At 48.7% G+C, this 12,272-nt stretch overlaps 3 protein-coding genes across 3 annotated transcripts; 1 reads left to right on the top strand and 2 right to left on the bottom strand.

Moving 5' to 3' along the window:
- Positions 1-440: 440 nt before the first annotated feature.
- N7457_001434 (exocyst subunit SEC8) lies at positions 441-4,289 on the bottom strand (the record flags this gene model as incomplete). Its single annotated transcript, XM_057172480.1, has 5 exons — positions 441-2,261; positions 2,322-2,438; positions 2,489-3,480; positions 3,534-3,707; positions 3,764-4,289. The coding sequence occupies 5 exons, from the start codon at positions 4,287-4,289 to the stop codon at positions 441-443; spliced, it is 3,630 nt and encodes a 1,209-aa protein (XP_057036383.1).
- A 517-nt stretch (positions 4,290-4,806) lies between these two features.
- ampp (aminopeptidase P) lies at positions 4,807-7,269 on the bottom strand (the record flags this gene model as incomplete). Its single annotated transcript, XM_057172479.1, has 10 exons — positions 4,807-5,054; positions 5,112-5,156; positions 5,208-5,292; positions 5,344-6,175; positions 6,232-6,277; positions 6,331-6,552; positions 6,607-6,668; positions 6,724-6,889; positions 6,949-7,008; positions 7,086-7,269. 10 exons carry the CDS (start codon positions 7,267-7,269, stop codon positions 4,807-4,809), a joined length of 1,950 nt encoding a protein of 649 aa, XP_057036382.1.
- An 831-nt stretch (positions 7,270-8,100) lies between these two features.
- Positions 8,101-11,472, top strand: N7457_001432 (putative importin 13; the record flags this gene model as incomplete). Its single annotated transcript, XM_057172478.1, has 5 exons — positions 8,101-8,145; positions 8,195-8,275; positions 8,313-8,506; positions 8,587-9,088; positions 9,148-11,472. 5 exons carry the CDS (start codon positions 8,101-8,103, stop codon positions 11,470-11,472), a joined length of 3,147 nt encoding a protein of 1,048 aa, XP_057036381.1.
- Between the last annotated feature and the right edge of the window lie 800 nt (positions 11,473-12,272).

The raw sequence follows: 12,272 nt of genomic DNA, 5'->3' as shown, positions 1-12,272 counted from the left end.
GAGAAACAAAGATACTGTTCCAGACAGGAAGTTAGATAAAGAACGAAGGGATGAGGGAAAAAAAAAAGGAAGGAAAGGAAAGGACAGGGAAAGTTATAGGTCTAGCTACCGTTAGAATCCATGCTGATATGGCTTGACGAACTAGCAGTCTGATCATTTCACCGTGAGAACTACGTTCAAAGGCTGAAACATAGCGTGGATCACCAACCAGTGCCGATGCTCCGGAGAAGCCGAAAAGGGCAAGTGCCCCAGGTCACTATACCGGGTTAGGGCTAGTGGATATTGTTTAAATTAAAGAGGAAAAAAAGAGGAAATGACACTGAGTCAAGGCGAAATGAGATTCGGTTCTGCCTCTCTTATTAGTGGACTGGGCGCCAGGATAAAAGAACCGGAGCACAAAAAAGAAATAAAATTGCCAAGTCTCTATCCACTTGCACAGGCTATCGAGCATCCCACATAATCTCATTTAGTCTCAGTAGCGCATCCGCGCTGGCGTTTTTGGCCGACATGAAGTCCTCGCGGCTTTCTGCGCCACGCGGACCACGGAGAATTTCAGAGAAGCACAAGTCCACGAGGATACGCAACTCGTCGTAGGTAAATGGCTCGCCGTTACCAGCAGCCAAGGCTTTGTCTCCTTGGGACGCAAACGCGTCCTTCTCGTCCTTGGCGTAGTCGAGGGCCTTCTCGGCGCCTTCCAGGAACCAATCTAAGAACTTGGCACTGCGTGGCAAGGCGACGACCTCTTGAGAAGCCGGCACGGGTAAATCCGTTCCTGAATCGGATGCATTCCCAACTGGATCAATGATAATGTTCTTCAAGTTCTGCTGGAGGACAAGCACATCGAGCTGTAGGCGCAAGGCTCCATTCTCATTCATGGCTCCAATGTAATGAGTACAAGCGACAAAGACCCGGTCGATGACTCGTGCTAGACCTGATGTGATAAACCAGCGCTCAACAGATCCTAGGTACGTCGATATGTTGGTGTCAAATGCGATGAGATCATTGTTCAGCGCGAGGATCGTGGGAGACGCAGCGGTTGGCTGGTTCATGATAATGTGCCACCAGTTATCTATGTTGCTGGGGGATGGCGTTACGGGTTCAGAGTGCCGCAAGTTCGGGGGATTCGGCCCAGCCATTGTCCTCGTCAACATGTGGATGATGCCGCACCGGATGTCAATATGCATCGTCAGGATTGCAGTAGCACTGAGCCCATGTAATGATTGGATTGTCCCATCAAAAGCCACAGCGGTCTCGTGATTGAGTGGCAAGTGCACCGGGTTATTGATGCTATCACGGTTGGGCTTCATGGATCCAAACAGTGTCCATCTGCGGGATGGCCGACCGGTTGCAGTCAAACTCGAAGATTCGGCATCCGCAGTCTGTTCAACCACGAGCCGGAGTTGGGAAAGGTGACTTGCAAGCCATTGCATGCTGTTGTACAGAAGCGAAAGGGAAATGACAGTCTTTGGGTCAGATATGATGTCGTACGGCTCTAATGGCACTTCATTTGTCCGCTTGAGAAGGAGGTCGATTTCCGTATCGATGAGTGTCTGTTTCTTGTCCCCAGCTCCTTTCCAAAGTTCATCAACAACATCATGGATGTCACCAGACTCAGCAAAGGATGCAGCGGCTTTCAATCGGACTTCGCCTCCATGGTGCCGTGCAGACACCTTTGTGACCATTGCTTTGTACCATCCACAGCACTTGTCGTAATAGGTCACGATTTGGTCAATGAGAAGCTGGGTAAATGCTTGGTCATGTGGAATGCTTGACAACATCTTACTGAATTCTCGGACAATAGACATGAATTTGACCGTTCCCCTAAAGATAGGTCGAGGAGAGACCTTCGCCCATTGGGGGTCCTCGGTAAACGCATCCGCGGCAATGAAACTGAGTGTGCAAAGATCGGTTACTGTTTCATCTAACTGAGGTAGGAAGACGTTGACCATGAAGTCATCCAGAAAGGAGGTCAAAGTGCCCATGGAAATTTCTGCATCAACAGGAACGATATCCTTGAGCCGCTGAATGAAGGATAAGGATGGCGGAAGAAGGATCCCCATGTTGAAGACACTTGGCTCAAGCAATATCTTATGTCCGGTTCCTGAGTTGCCCATATTGGATTGCGTATTATCATGTGTTGCGGTCTTTTGTCGTGATTTGGAAACAAGACCTGGCACGGAAGACTTGAGGATTTCGTCCAATTCATCCTGCTCGGCTTTCATCTCGGAGTTTTGTTCATTGTCAGACAACTTGAACATTTTCTTTAACGTGAAGAGTCAGTCAGATGAAAAGCATGATAATGAATGGCAGTATTTTTTTACCTTATTCTTATCACGATGGCCTGTGTACACCTGGCGCCTAGTGTCGTTTTCATCTGCTCTTGACCGAACAGAGGAGTCCCCATCAGTTGCAAGATAGTCGTGCATAAGAGATCGTATCTAGCGAGGTTAATATTCAGACATATCAGTTGAAAGATTTGCAGTCTTACTTCACTCTGCAAGAGTTTCCACAACTCCTTGAATCCACCAGAAAGCGCCTCGCTCTTGGTTATACCTTCTCTTTGTACAATGGCAGCGACAACATCGTGAAGAATCCGGTGGCTTTCCGCGATTGCCTCAAACTTGGAATATAATGCCCACAAGAACTCAGAAAGCACATGGCCTCGTTTCTCGATAATCTCAGTGGGGAGACTTGATTGTTTGTAATTGTCCTGGGCTGAGAAGCTCTTGGTTGGTGCAGGGTAACGAGTATCAACCTCTGCGTTCGTTTTATCCACCACAGCAAATAGTTCTACAGGAAGGCGTTGCTCGATTCGATGAACAGCGATATCCAGATGACCCATTTTATTGAGTGCTTCGATCAACAACTGAATGTAAGAAAACGTATCTGCCTCGGGGTTTCGGGAGGCATCCTCAACCATGGGCGTCAATGGATCGAATTTCGCCAGGAAAGTAAAAATGGGCCGTTCCCAGGAGCGACTACTCGCCCAACTGGAGTTTGATGTATGCACCTCGCCCTCCGAGATGGAGGATTTCCATCGATCGGAGCAATAGGGTGACTTCAGATATAGATGATCGTGTAGTTCCTCAATCAGGATGTCAGTGAGCGACGTTTCCTGGTTTAGAAAATAAGCACGAATATCAGATAGAGCACCAATGTCCTCCAGCTCCGAGCGGCGCAGAACTTTAAGACCCGTGTGAAGCACATCCACAGCTGCGAGGAACCGCTTAGCGGAGATCTGGGTTTCTAGCTTCTCGGGAAGAGACTGGATTTCTTCGATCTGAGTGAATAGCTGAACAATATCATCATAGTTTTGAGAAGACGTCGCCAGCCCTTTCAGTTCGGGCTTGGTCGATATTAGCCCGGACTTGGCCTGGTCAAGGGCATGTCTCAGACTGCGCACTCGATTTTGCGAGGAAGATATATTGGATTGGATCTTGTGATATGTTCCGATAGAACTGTTGAACCCCTGATGGTGTTCTAGGGCATACAATATTAGCATGGGCCTGGCCTGCTCCATAGACAAAACTTACTATTCACAATTGCCTTCAATGTCTTCTGGATATCGTTGTACATGTGCAAAAATTCCGGTTCGCGATCTGCTTTACCCAATGTACTCGTGTCCATCAAACTCAAAGCAACGTGTACAGGAACACATTCGGCATCGGTCATGAAATCCCAATCACGCTGGATCGACTGTAGAATCGCTGTAGAAGATAGCCAGGTTAGCCCATGACCGAACAAAGGGAACAGGAATACAGACCTTCGATGGCTTGGGTTTCTCCTGACTCATTTCTATGTTGAACCACAGGTGACGCATTCCTCGCCTTCCTTTGGTCTCTTTGGTCGCTGTTCTCCGCGTACCGACTTGCATCTCTAGACCGTTCTTCCTGGTACTTTCTGTCGGGCTCCTGATTTCTTGTCCGTGACCGCGAAGAGGGTTTTGAAGAGGCTTGTGAGGAGGGATGCGACGAAGAATGCGCCGAGGGGTGCGAGGAAGGTTGCTGCCAGTCCCGGTTCGATCGATCGCGCCGCCGCTCGGGTGACTGACTAGGCGAGGGAGATTGGCCCGGCGATAATACTGGAGTCGGAGGCCCATCGGCATAGAAGCCACCGTATCCGCCTGGGCGACGATCAGAGCGTCCACCTCCGCTTGGGGGCGCAACACCTCGCCCACTGTATCCGTTCACACTGAGGTTGTTGTTTCCACCGTATGCCCCGTCATTGGCATCGTGCCGGCCGCCACCGGAGTAGCCGTGGCCGTTACCATAACCGCTGTTGCCGCTCATTCTGAAATATGAGCGCTACCTACGGGGTAATCCGGTTCGATCTGAAAGGGTTGGTGGGCTGCGACAAGGGGCTGGCGTGGGGCTATTAACCGGAAAGTTCGAGTTTAGGTCCTGTGGCTTGCGCGCGACAATTGGCGAGGATCAACGAGCATTCTTAGCTTTGAAAAGCAGAAAGCCCTAGAAGTAATAGTCAGGCCGGTATGAATGATGGTGTTGAAACAGGCCGGGCCGAGTGTCAGGCTCCACTAGAGCTTCCTTCCCGCATTCCACTGGCCAGTTGGCAGTCACATCGGTGGCTGTATGTATACGCTACATTTTTCATTGCGGTAAGAGTGTCATTTGTTTTTATTCTATTTTTGGTTAGCTTTGTTATTAGAATCTGTGCTCTCATCTGCAATTGATCCAAACGCAGCATTAAATGTGTATATTCCGGGCCATATGGAACTATATAATGCGGAGTTTAATCAATGACCAACCCCCCTCTCCCAGCCAACAGCCCAACAAGATCCCTGGGTACTTATTTGGAGATAGGTTGGGTCTCACGCTCGAGCCACGAGCGTGTCAGTTCGTCATCCCGGAAGAAATGCTCTGTCTTAGCCCAGATCTCAGCATGGTAATCATTCACCCACTTCAGCTCGGCGTCGCTCAAAAGCGACGGTTCAATCAGGTTTCTACCAATGGGAGTCATCGTAACATGCTCAAAGCCTAGCCACTGCTTGTCGCCGAAATTGTAGGCAGTTTTGACCTCTCTAGCCATGACAATATCTGTGGAAAACCGGGTTAGTATTTTTTCTAATCGCATCCATAGACGGTATAACCCACTTTCAATTCGAATGCCGAACTTGCCATCCTCGTAGTATCCAGGTTCTATGCCAATCATTAGTTTGAGATTTCGATGGATAGGGAAATGATACAAACCATCCGAGATAACGTTTCCGGCCGCAATGGGGACTTCGGTGTACTGAACACGAGTTCCAATGCCAATAGGACCCTCGTGAACGTTCTAGTTATAAGTTAGTAAGATGCAAGACATTTGTTCAGAGACAAAGCCTACCAGGTAAGAGCCAACACCATGGCCAGTTCCGTGGAGGTAGTCCAAACCTTCCTTCCACAAATGTTGGCGGGCCAAGACATCAATTGCAAAGCCACTAGTGCCTTTGGGGAACACGGCCATGTCAATTCCAATAGTTCCCTTGAGTACCAAAGTGAAAGCACGCTTTTCGAAATCAGTAGGAACACCAAAATGGAATGTTCTCGTGGTGTCTGTCGTTCCATCCAAGTATTGACATCCAGAGTCGCAGAGATAGATGGCATTGGGGTCAATTATAGAACAATGTCCCTTCTCGGGCTTATAGTGAATGACAGCTCCGTTAGGTCCGGTCGAGGAAATGGTATCGAAAGAGAGACCAGCGAACAGATCACGCTTAGAGCGGATCTGCTCCAGCTTATCAGCTCCATCAACTTCATCCATGACAGTCTTCTTGTTGACAAGTTCATTTTCAAGCCAAGCAAAGTACTCAGTCAATGCAGCACCGTCGCGGATATGGCAAGCCCGCATTCCCTCGAGTTCAACCTCATTCTTAATAGCCTTGGCATCTGCGACTGGACTACGAGTCTCTTCGACCTGTCCCTCGCCACCAAGGCTAAGGCTGAGAGCCCAGGAACCCTTGTTTGACAGCAAAAATTTGCCGGCGTTCCCAGTTGCAGACTGGCCTTTGGCGCTGAGAGCCTGAGCGTCAGCAAAGATAGAGTCGTATGGCTTCACAATAACATCTTGTCCCAAGTGAGCCTTGACCTCCGGAGTCAACTTTTCATCGTCGACGTAGATCTCAGCGGTGGTGGGTGTAATGATGACATAAGAGAAAAAGACAGGGTTGTAAGGAATACTGGTCGTAGTAAGTTAACTGTTCATGATGGACCATGTGGAAGGCGTTTTTCTTACTCAGTTCCTCTCAGGTTGAATAGCCAAGCAATCTCATCAAGCATGGCTACCAGGGATTAGTGACTTTTCAGGACGGGAATATGGGCAAGACAATCATACAGATGACAAAACCAGCTTTCTTCTTTTGCTCAAGCTCCTTCCGCAGCTCGGTGACCTTCTCCTGGAACGATTTTCCAGCATACTTCTCAGGATGCACGCGCACTTTCTCGATAGGACGCGCGGGGCGACCCTCACCCCAAACCAAGTCGATCAAGTTTTCCCGGACGCCCACAAGCGATGAACCATTTCTTTCAAGGGTCTCTGCCAGTTTCCGGGCACCAGCTATGAAAAGTCAACGCTGCCATCCACTTCCACTTTCCAAATAGCTACACTTACATGCTGTGATCAGCGAGGGATCGACACCAACGGCCTTTCCACCTTGGGCTTCCTCCGTGGTCCTAAGAAAAATATCAGTCCCCATATTGGATACCCCGCATTAGGCTTATATCGTACCATTCCTGCCATGTAGGCACCCCCTCATTTCCACTCTTCAGAAGCTGCCAGTTGTTATCTAGTTGCTTTGCGGCTTGGTTGAAGTATCGTCCATCGGTCGAGAGAGCTGCTTTGCTCAAAGAGATAATAGCAGTGCCTGCGGAGCCCGAGAATCCCGAAATGAATTCTACGTATGGAAATCTTAGTTGCCGACACCGGCAGGCCGATAAGGGGATAATCGCTAACCTCGACGGGCATCACATGGCGCAATGTACTCGGATTGGTGGCTGTCTTCTGAGGGCACAACTATATGAACCTGATAAGTACGAATCGCGACATAAACATGCAAACAACACATGGGGGAAACAAAAATGATGTCATACTGTAAACATCCACCTTGTGCTGCTGCATCAACTGCCTCAGCTTTGACAAGCGATCAGAAGTATTCACGGTCTCCATATCGATTGTATAACGTGGACCAAAAACAGAGAAGAATCTTGGGCGGGAGAGGGGCCTTAGCGATCGTAACGAAGTCCACGGAAGGTGAATTGGACGGGGGAGGAGCATGGGCACGGGAATGCTGCAAGAGATGCCTAGTGCTCGAGTTGTTCAGCTTCTCAATGAGCTAAGCGAGCGCCGTCGGGATTGAGGAGGCCTGATAAGTGGATGACAGCGAGCTAGTTCCGTTAATGGCGTGAGTGGCCTTTACTGATGAGAGGTGATAGGGCAATCTCCGGAATTCTGACGCGGCTACACACGGCCCACTTGTATTGTCATGTTTGCATTCTATTGTTAACTATTATGGGCTTGTCAACATTGAGTATATACTCCGTACAATGACTTTATCTACAACTCTGCAACTGTTGTAGGTCTTTGAATAGTCTGATGATATTGGGCTTTAAATGCCATGGATAGTTGTATCGTCCACAGATCTATCTATATATAATTGCCTTGATTCCTTTGTGTAAGGACTTATACCAGACCTTATATGTGTCCAATTATGTAGATATCTAAGATAGTACTTTTGACGAAAGCAGCAAGATTGCTGTGATGGGAAGTTTATTATTGCACCGACTACTTGGTGTCACACGGATGGAGTACATGTCGTAAAGTCCCAAAGTTATACAATGTTAATTACTATGTACATACCTAGGTAGTCCCCACCATAAAAGCGACTGTTAGTCAAGGTCGTAATATATTGTGTAATCGGACGGTACTGATATATCATCATCAGTAAGACTTGTAGGATAATCTGAGTTTTGACTGATTTTTCCCCCTCGGTCAACATAGGTTGGATAGGTCAAGCTGTGTACACCGTTATATTATTATATCCGCCCCATATCCTGAGCATGCCCCGCATTGACCGCCTACAAGACCGCCTTACTGATGATTGGATGAATGATACAAACATACAGATTCTGCCCGCCAAAGCCCCCCAGGCCTGTATGTACACTTCTCTTTTTCACATTCCCAACTACACGCGCTTGCTGAGACAACATGGCAACGTGGATGTCTGACGAGGGCCTTGGTGCCAGAGAGTCTATCTCAGAAGCTCATAAGGCATGAGCACAATGTCCATCTTCGAGATCCAGCGGCTAACAAAGACCTAGCTGGTCACTGACCTTTATGATCCAGGAAATCAACGAGACCCCACTAGGATTAATGAGATTCAGACGCGTCTTCAGCAACTTCAGAAGACTGACAATGCATGGGCAATTGCGGATTCGCTCCTTCAAAACCACTACTCCGTCCAGCATCGGTTTATGGGAGCACTCACCTTCACAGTGAAAATCAATGTCTCATGGTAGGGTCAACACCCTGGATCAACCGCTAACTCGACTCACCTTTTTCCCTCGAGCAATCGCTGATTATAGCTATTAACAGGAGCGAAATTAACGAAAATACGGCCTCGGAGATCATGCAGCATCTGATAAATCGTTTCGTCGCCTTGGTTACTAATGGTGAACAAGCAATGGTACTGCGAAAGCTTGCTTCAAGCTTGGTCGCCATATTTAGGCACCCCGTTACACCCTGGAAGCAAGCTATACAACAGCTGGCTGCAAGCCTCATTCATGGTGGATACATATCCGAAGAACAATCACAGGTGGTGGATTTCCAGGAAAAGATACTGCCAGCGTTAAACAAAAATGCATCAGGCGCTCTCCTATTTTTTTCAATTGCTCTTGCCGAGGAGGCTCTCCGGCTAGACTCCGAACCTCAGGATGGAGTCGGAGATTCATCCGCTATCCAGCGAGCCATATTGAACATCAAAGATGGGTTGCTTCTGGGCCGATTCGTTCTTATGGAAATAATGGAGCATGCCGGAGCAGCTGAGGTTGATTCGGTTGCCGTAGCCTTGGCTGTTGAAGCTATGAATTCATGGAAAGTGAGTCACTCCAAGCTGGGAACTCAAAGCACGCAATCACTAATTTGACTGCCCTGTAGACATGGCTCGGTGTCCATGGAAATCGCCAACGCTCGTCTGCCGAAGATATTACTATACTGGCCGTGGAATGCGGCCAAACTATCTTAAAAGCATTGAGTATAGACAGCTTGACTGAAAGTGCAGCTTCTATTCTGACCCAGGCCTTCGAAACTCGCCGCTGGGCTTTCAACAGCATTTCCTTGGAGATGCTTGCTTCATATCTTACTAACTCAATTGTGAAATCCCACATTATTGCAGTGAGCCAGGGTACCGAAGGAACTGAGAGTATGTCGTTTGTTGACCTCCTGATTGCATATGTCTCACATTTGCACTTGGATGTTTTCAGCGGCCCCGAGGTCCCATACAATGCAGATCTTCTCATCCTTATTCATGCTATTCTCAAAACTCCTGGTTATGCTGCAATTGACGATCTCGGAACTCCGCGTGTGTTGGAGTTCTGGAACGAGATCGCAGAGAGCGTCCCTGATCAACTCGAAAAGGGTAGCCCCCGGCATGATTTGGTAAAGTTGCATCTCGCTGAAGTTGTGCTATCTCTTTCCAACAAGTTGCTATACCCAACATCCGAAGATTTGGAAGATTGGACTGATGAAGAGCGGAGTGAATTCAATGCCTTCCGTCATGAGGCATGTGATTACCTACTTTCAGCATATCCAGTCCTCGGTGTTGACCTGGTGATTGTCTTTCAAAGAAGCGCCACATCCAGCCTACAAGACCTGGATTGGCGCAATTTTGAGACTGCTATGTTTTGTATCGCTCAGCTTTCAGAAGCTGTGGATGAAAATGGCCATGCCGATCAATGTCTCGATGCTATCTTTAGCAGCGATGCCTTCTCCCGTCTTTGCGCCGGTGGTGAGACTGGAATTCCGCTCAAGGCTCGTCAGACCCTCGTGGATTCCTTCGGAAAGTACGAATCCTACTTTGAGCGTCACAGTTCATTACTTCCTGGTGTCTTGAACATCTTGTTCGAATCTCTCAACTTCGAGTTATGTGCACAAGCGGCATCAAGGTCCATTTTGACTCTTTCAAAGTCGTGCGCTCGCGTTTTGACGTCAGACCTCCCAGCTTTCTTAGACCAACTAGATCAGTTCAGAAGCAAGCCGACAGCAACTGTTTCTACAATGCCCAAGGTTCTAGAAGGAATCGCGACAATAATTCAAAGTTTGCCCAGCGACCAAGAAAAAGTACAAACCCTCGAGAGGATTCTGGGATTCTTTGTTCAGGAGGCCAACACCGCACGGGAGGAAGTTGCCAGTCATGGGCATGAACCTGGTCGCCTCCGTGGGCACCTTGTGCTGAGCTGCATTGCCAGTATTGGAAAAGGCCTTCGGTCGGAGAGCGACATCATCGATATCGATACTTTGAAGGATGGAGACCCGTACCCTCCATCCTTCTGGAACTCCGGACCAGGCGCCGAAGCCCAACGCCTGATCATGGAGGCTATGAGACTTCTGGTTGTCGACTTCCCTGTGGACAACAGTATCATTGAAGCAGCCTGTGATATTTTGAGAGCTGGCTACACTGAGCGTGCAGGGCTTTTTGTCTTCCCGCCTTCCATGACAGTCGATTTCATCAAGAGCTTCCCACTCGGTATCTCTGGCACAGATGTCATCATGGCCACTGCCTCATCCTTCTTGGCATCGCACTCTCGGCATGCGATGAACATTCGCAATGAGGCCGAGGCACTCATCGATCATGTTGCCCAGCTCTTCTCTTCGATGCTCCAGAACCCGGAAACCTATGATCCGGAAACCGCCAATGCCGGTATTGACTTCCTCGCACGTCTTTTGCCAAAGTATTATCCGATTCTGTTCACACCAATGAAGTCAGATCTGAGCGCGGAGTCTCCCCTCGCCGTCCTACTCCATTTCGCAATGCACGCATTAACACGACCCGAGCCACTCCCTCTTCGATCTGCTTCTACGTTCTGGGTTGCATTAATCGATCTCCGTGGAAGCTCTCCGGAGGAAATGCACATTATCGAATCCGTTCATCAAGAGTTTGTTCCTCGCTTGTGTTACACAATAGTCCAGCAGATTGCCGGCCGGTGTGCCAGATCAGACTTGATCTCTCTGAACGATACTCTGCGCCGAACCATTTTCAAAAAGATGGCATTGGCGCGCCCGGCTCTGAGCGCTGCACTCAATTCTTTGAATGCCCAGGTCACAGATACAAACGGACAGCAAGTACCGCTTCTGTCAGCGCAAGACAAATCACGGTTCCTGGAGTCTCTTGCTATTGCTCGAGGTGCTCAGAAGCAGTCTCTGGACCTTGTGCGTTCCTTCTGGCTGAAATGCCGTGGGATGAATTTTGACTATGCCCAATAATGAAGCTTGCATGGCTGATACATGACCTGATGATTGGAGTTGATGGGCCCTGCAACTTCGGTTCGTTCATTTAGATATCCATTTGCATGATATGCGCGGTGTAGCTTGATTTGATCATATTTCCAAGATTCCATCCGCTTTTCTCTAAGCGGCATAATTGAACACGCTTTTTTTTCCATCCTCTTTTAGATCATGTCCTTAACAACACCTGATCCTAGGTGAGTGCGGGTGACGGGAAGCGGGTGAGGCTACGATGGCCAAGCATACAGACAGCCCATGCTCGACACCATATACCGCGAACCAGCTGTAGCGTTAATAGTGCCTGTCGAAGCACCCCGACCGTGTCTATCGCACGGTCTACCTGAGAAGTAGAGGTAAGAAGCGTGGGCCAATGGGGGTGGGTTCGATGCGCGCCGATCAACCAGACGCTGCAAGTAGCTAATACATATGGGGATCTTATATCCGTAGCGCACACCATAACATGCTAGTGCATATAAGCTTTGTATTCTATTCCAGGCAGTGGGCTTGGTTGTTTGGTCCCCAGATAGTCTATACAGGCGAGCTTGAATAATAGGACAAAGATAGGCTTCCGTCTTGACTCCATCGCACCTGGGCACGAAGAGAGCATGACTATCATCGCCTGCGCGTCATTTTCTGGACTTACCCCTCGCATCTCTTCAGCAATATCTCTACACTCCTCAGATGTCTCATCATACTTATGTCGCTTCTATCCCGAGGAGGGCCAAGGGTTGCGTCCGCGTCTACATTGTACAATATGGAAGGAGCTGCGAGTGTTATCG

The sequence above is a fragment of the Penicillium paradoxum genome (assembly GCF_028828445.1).
Source record: "Penicillium paradoxum strain IBT 22861 chromosome Unknown utg000002l_segment0_segment0, whole genome shotgun sequence".
NCBI classification, from domain to species: domain Eukaryota; kingdom Fungi; phylum Ascomycota; class Eurotiomycetes; order Eurotiales; family Aspergillaceae; genus Penicillium; species Penicillium paradoxum.
The sequence above is the reverse complement of the archived record's forward strand: the minus strand, read 5'-3'. Positions and strand labels throughout refer to the sequence as shown.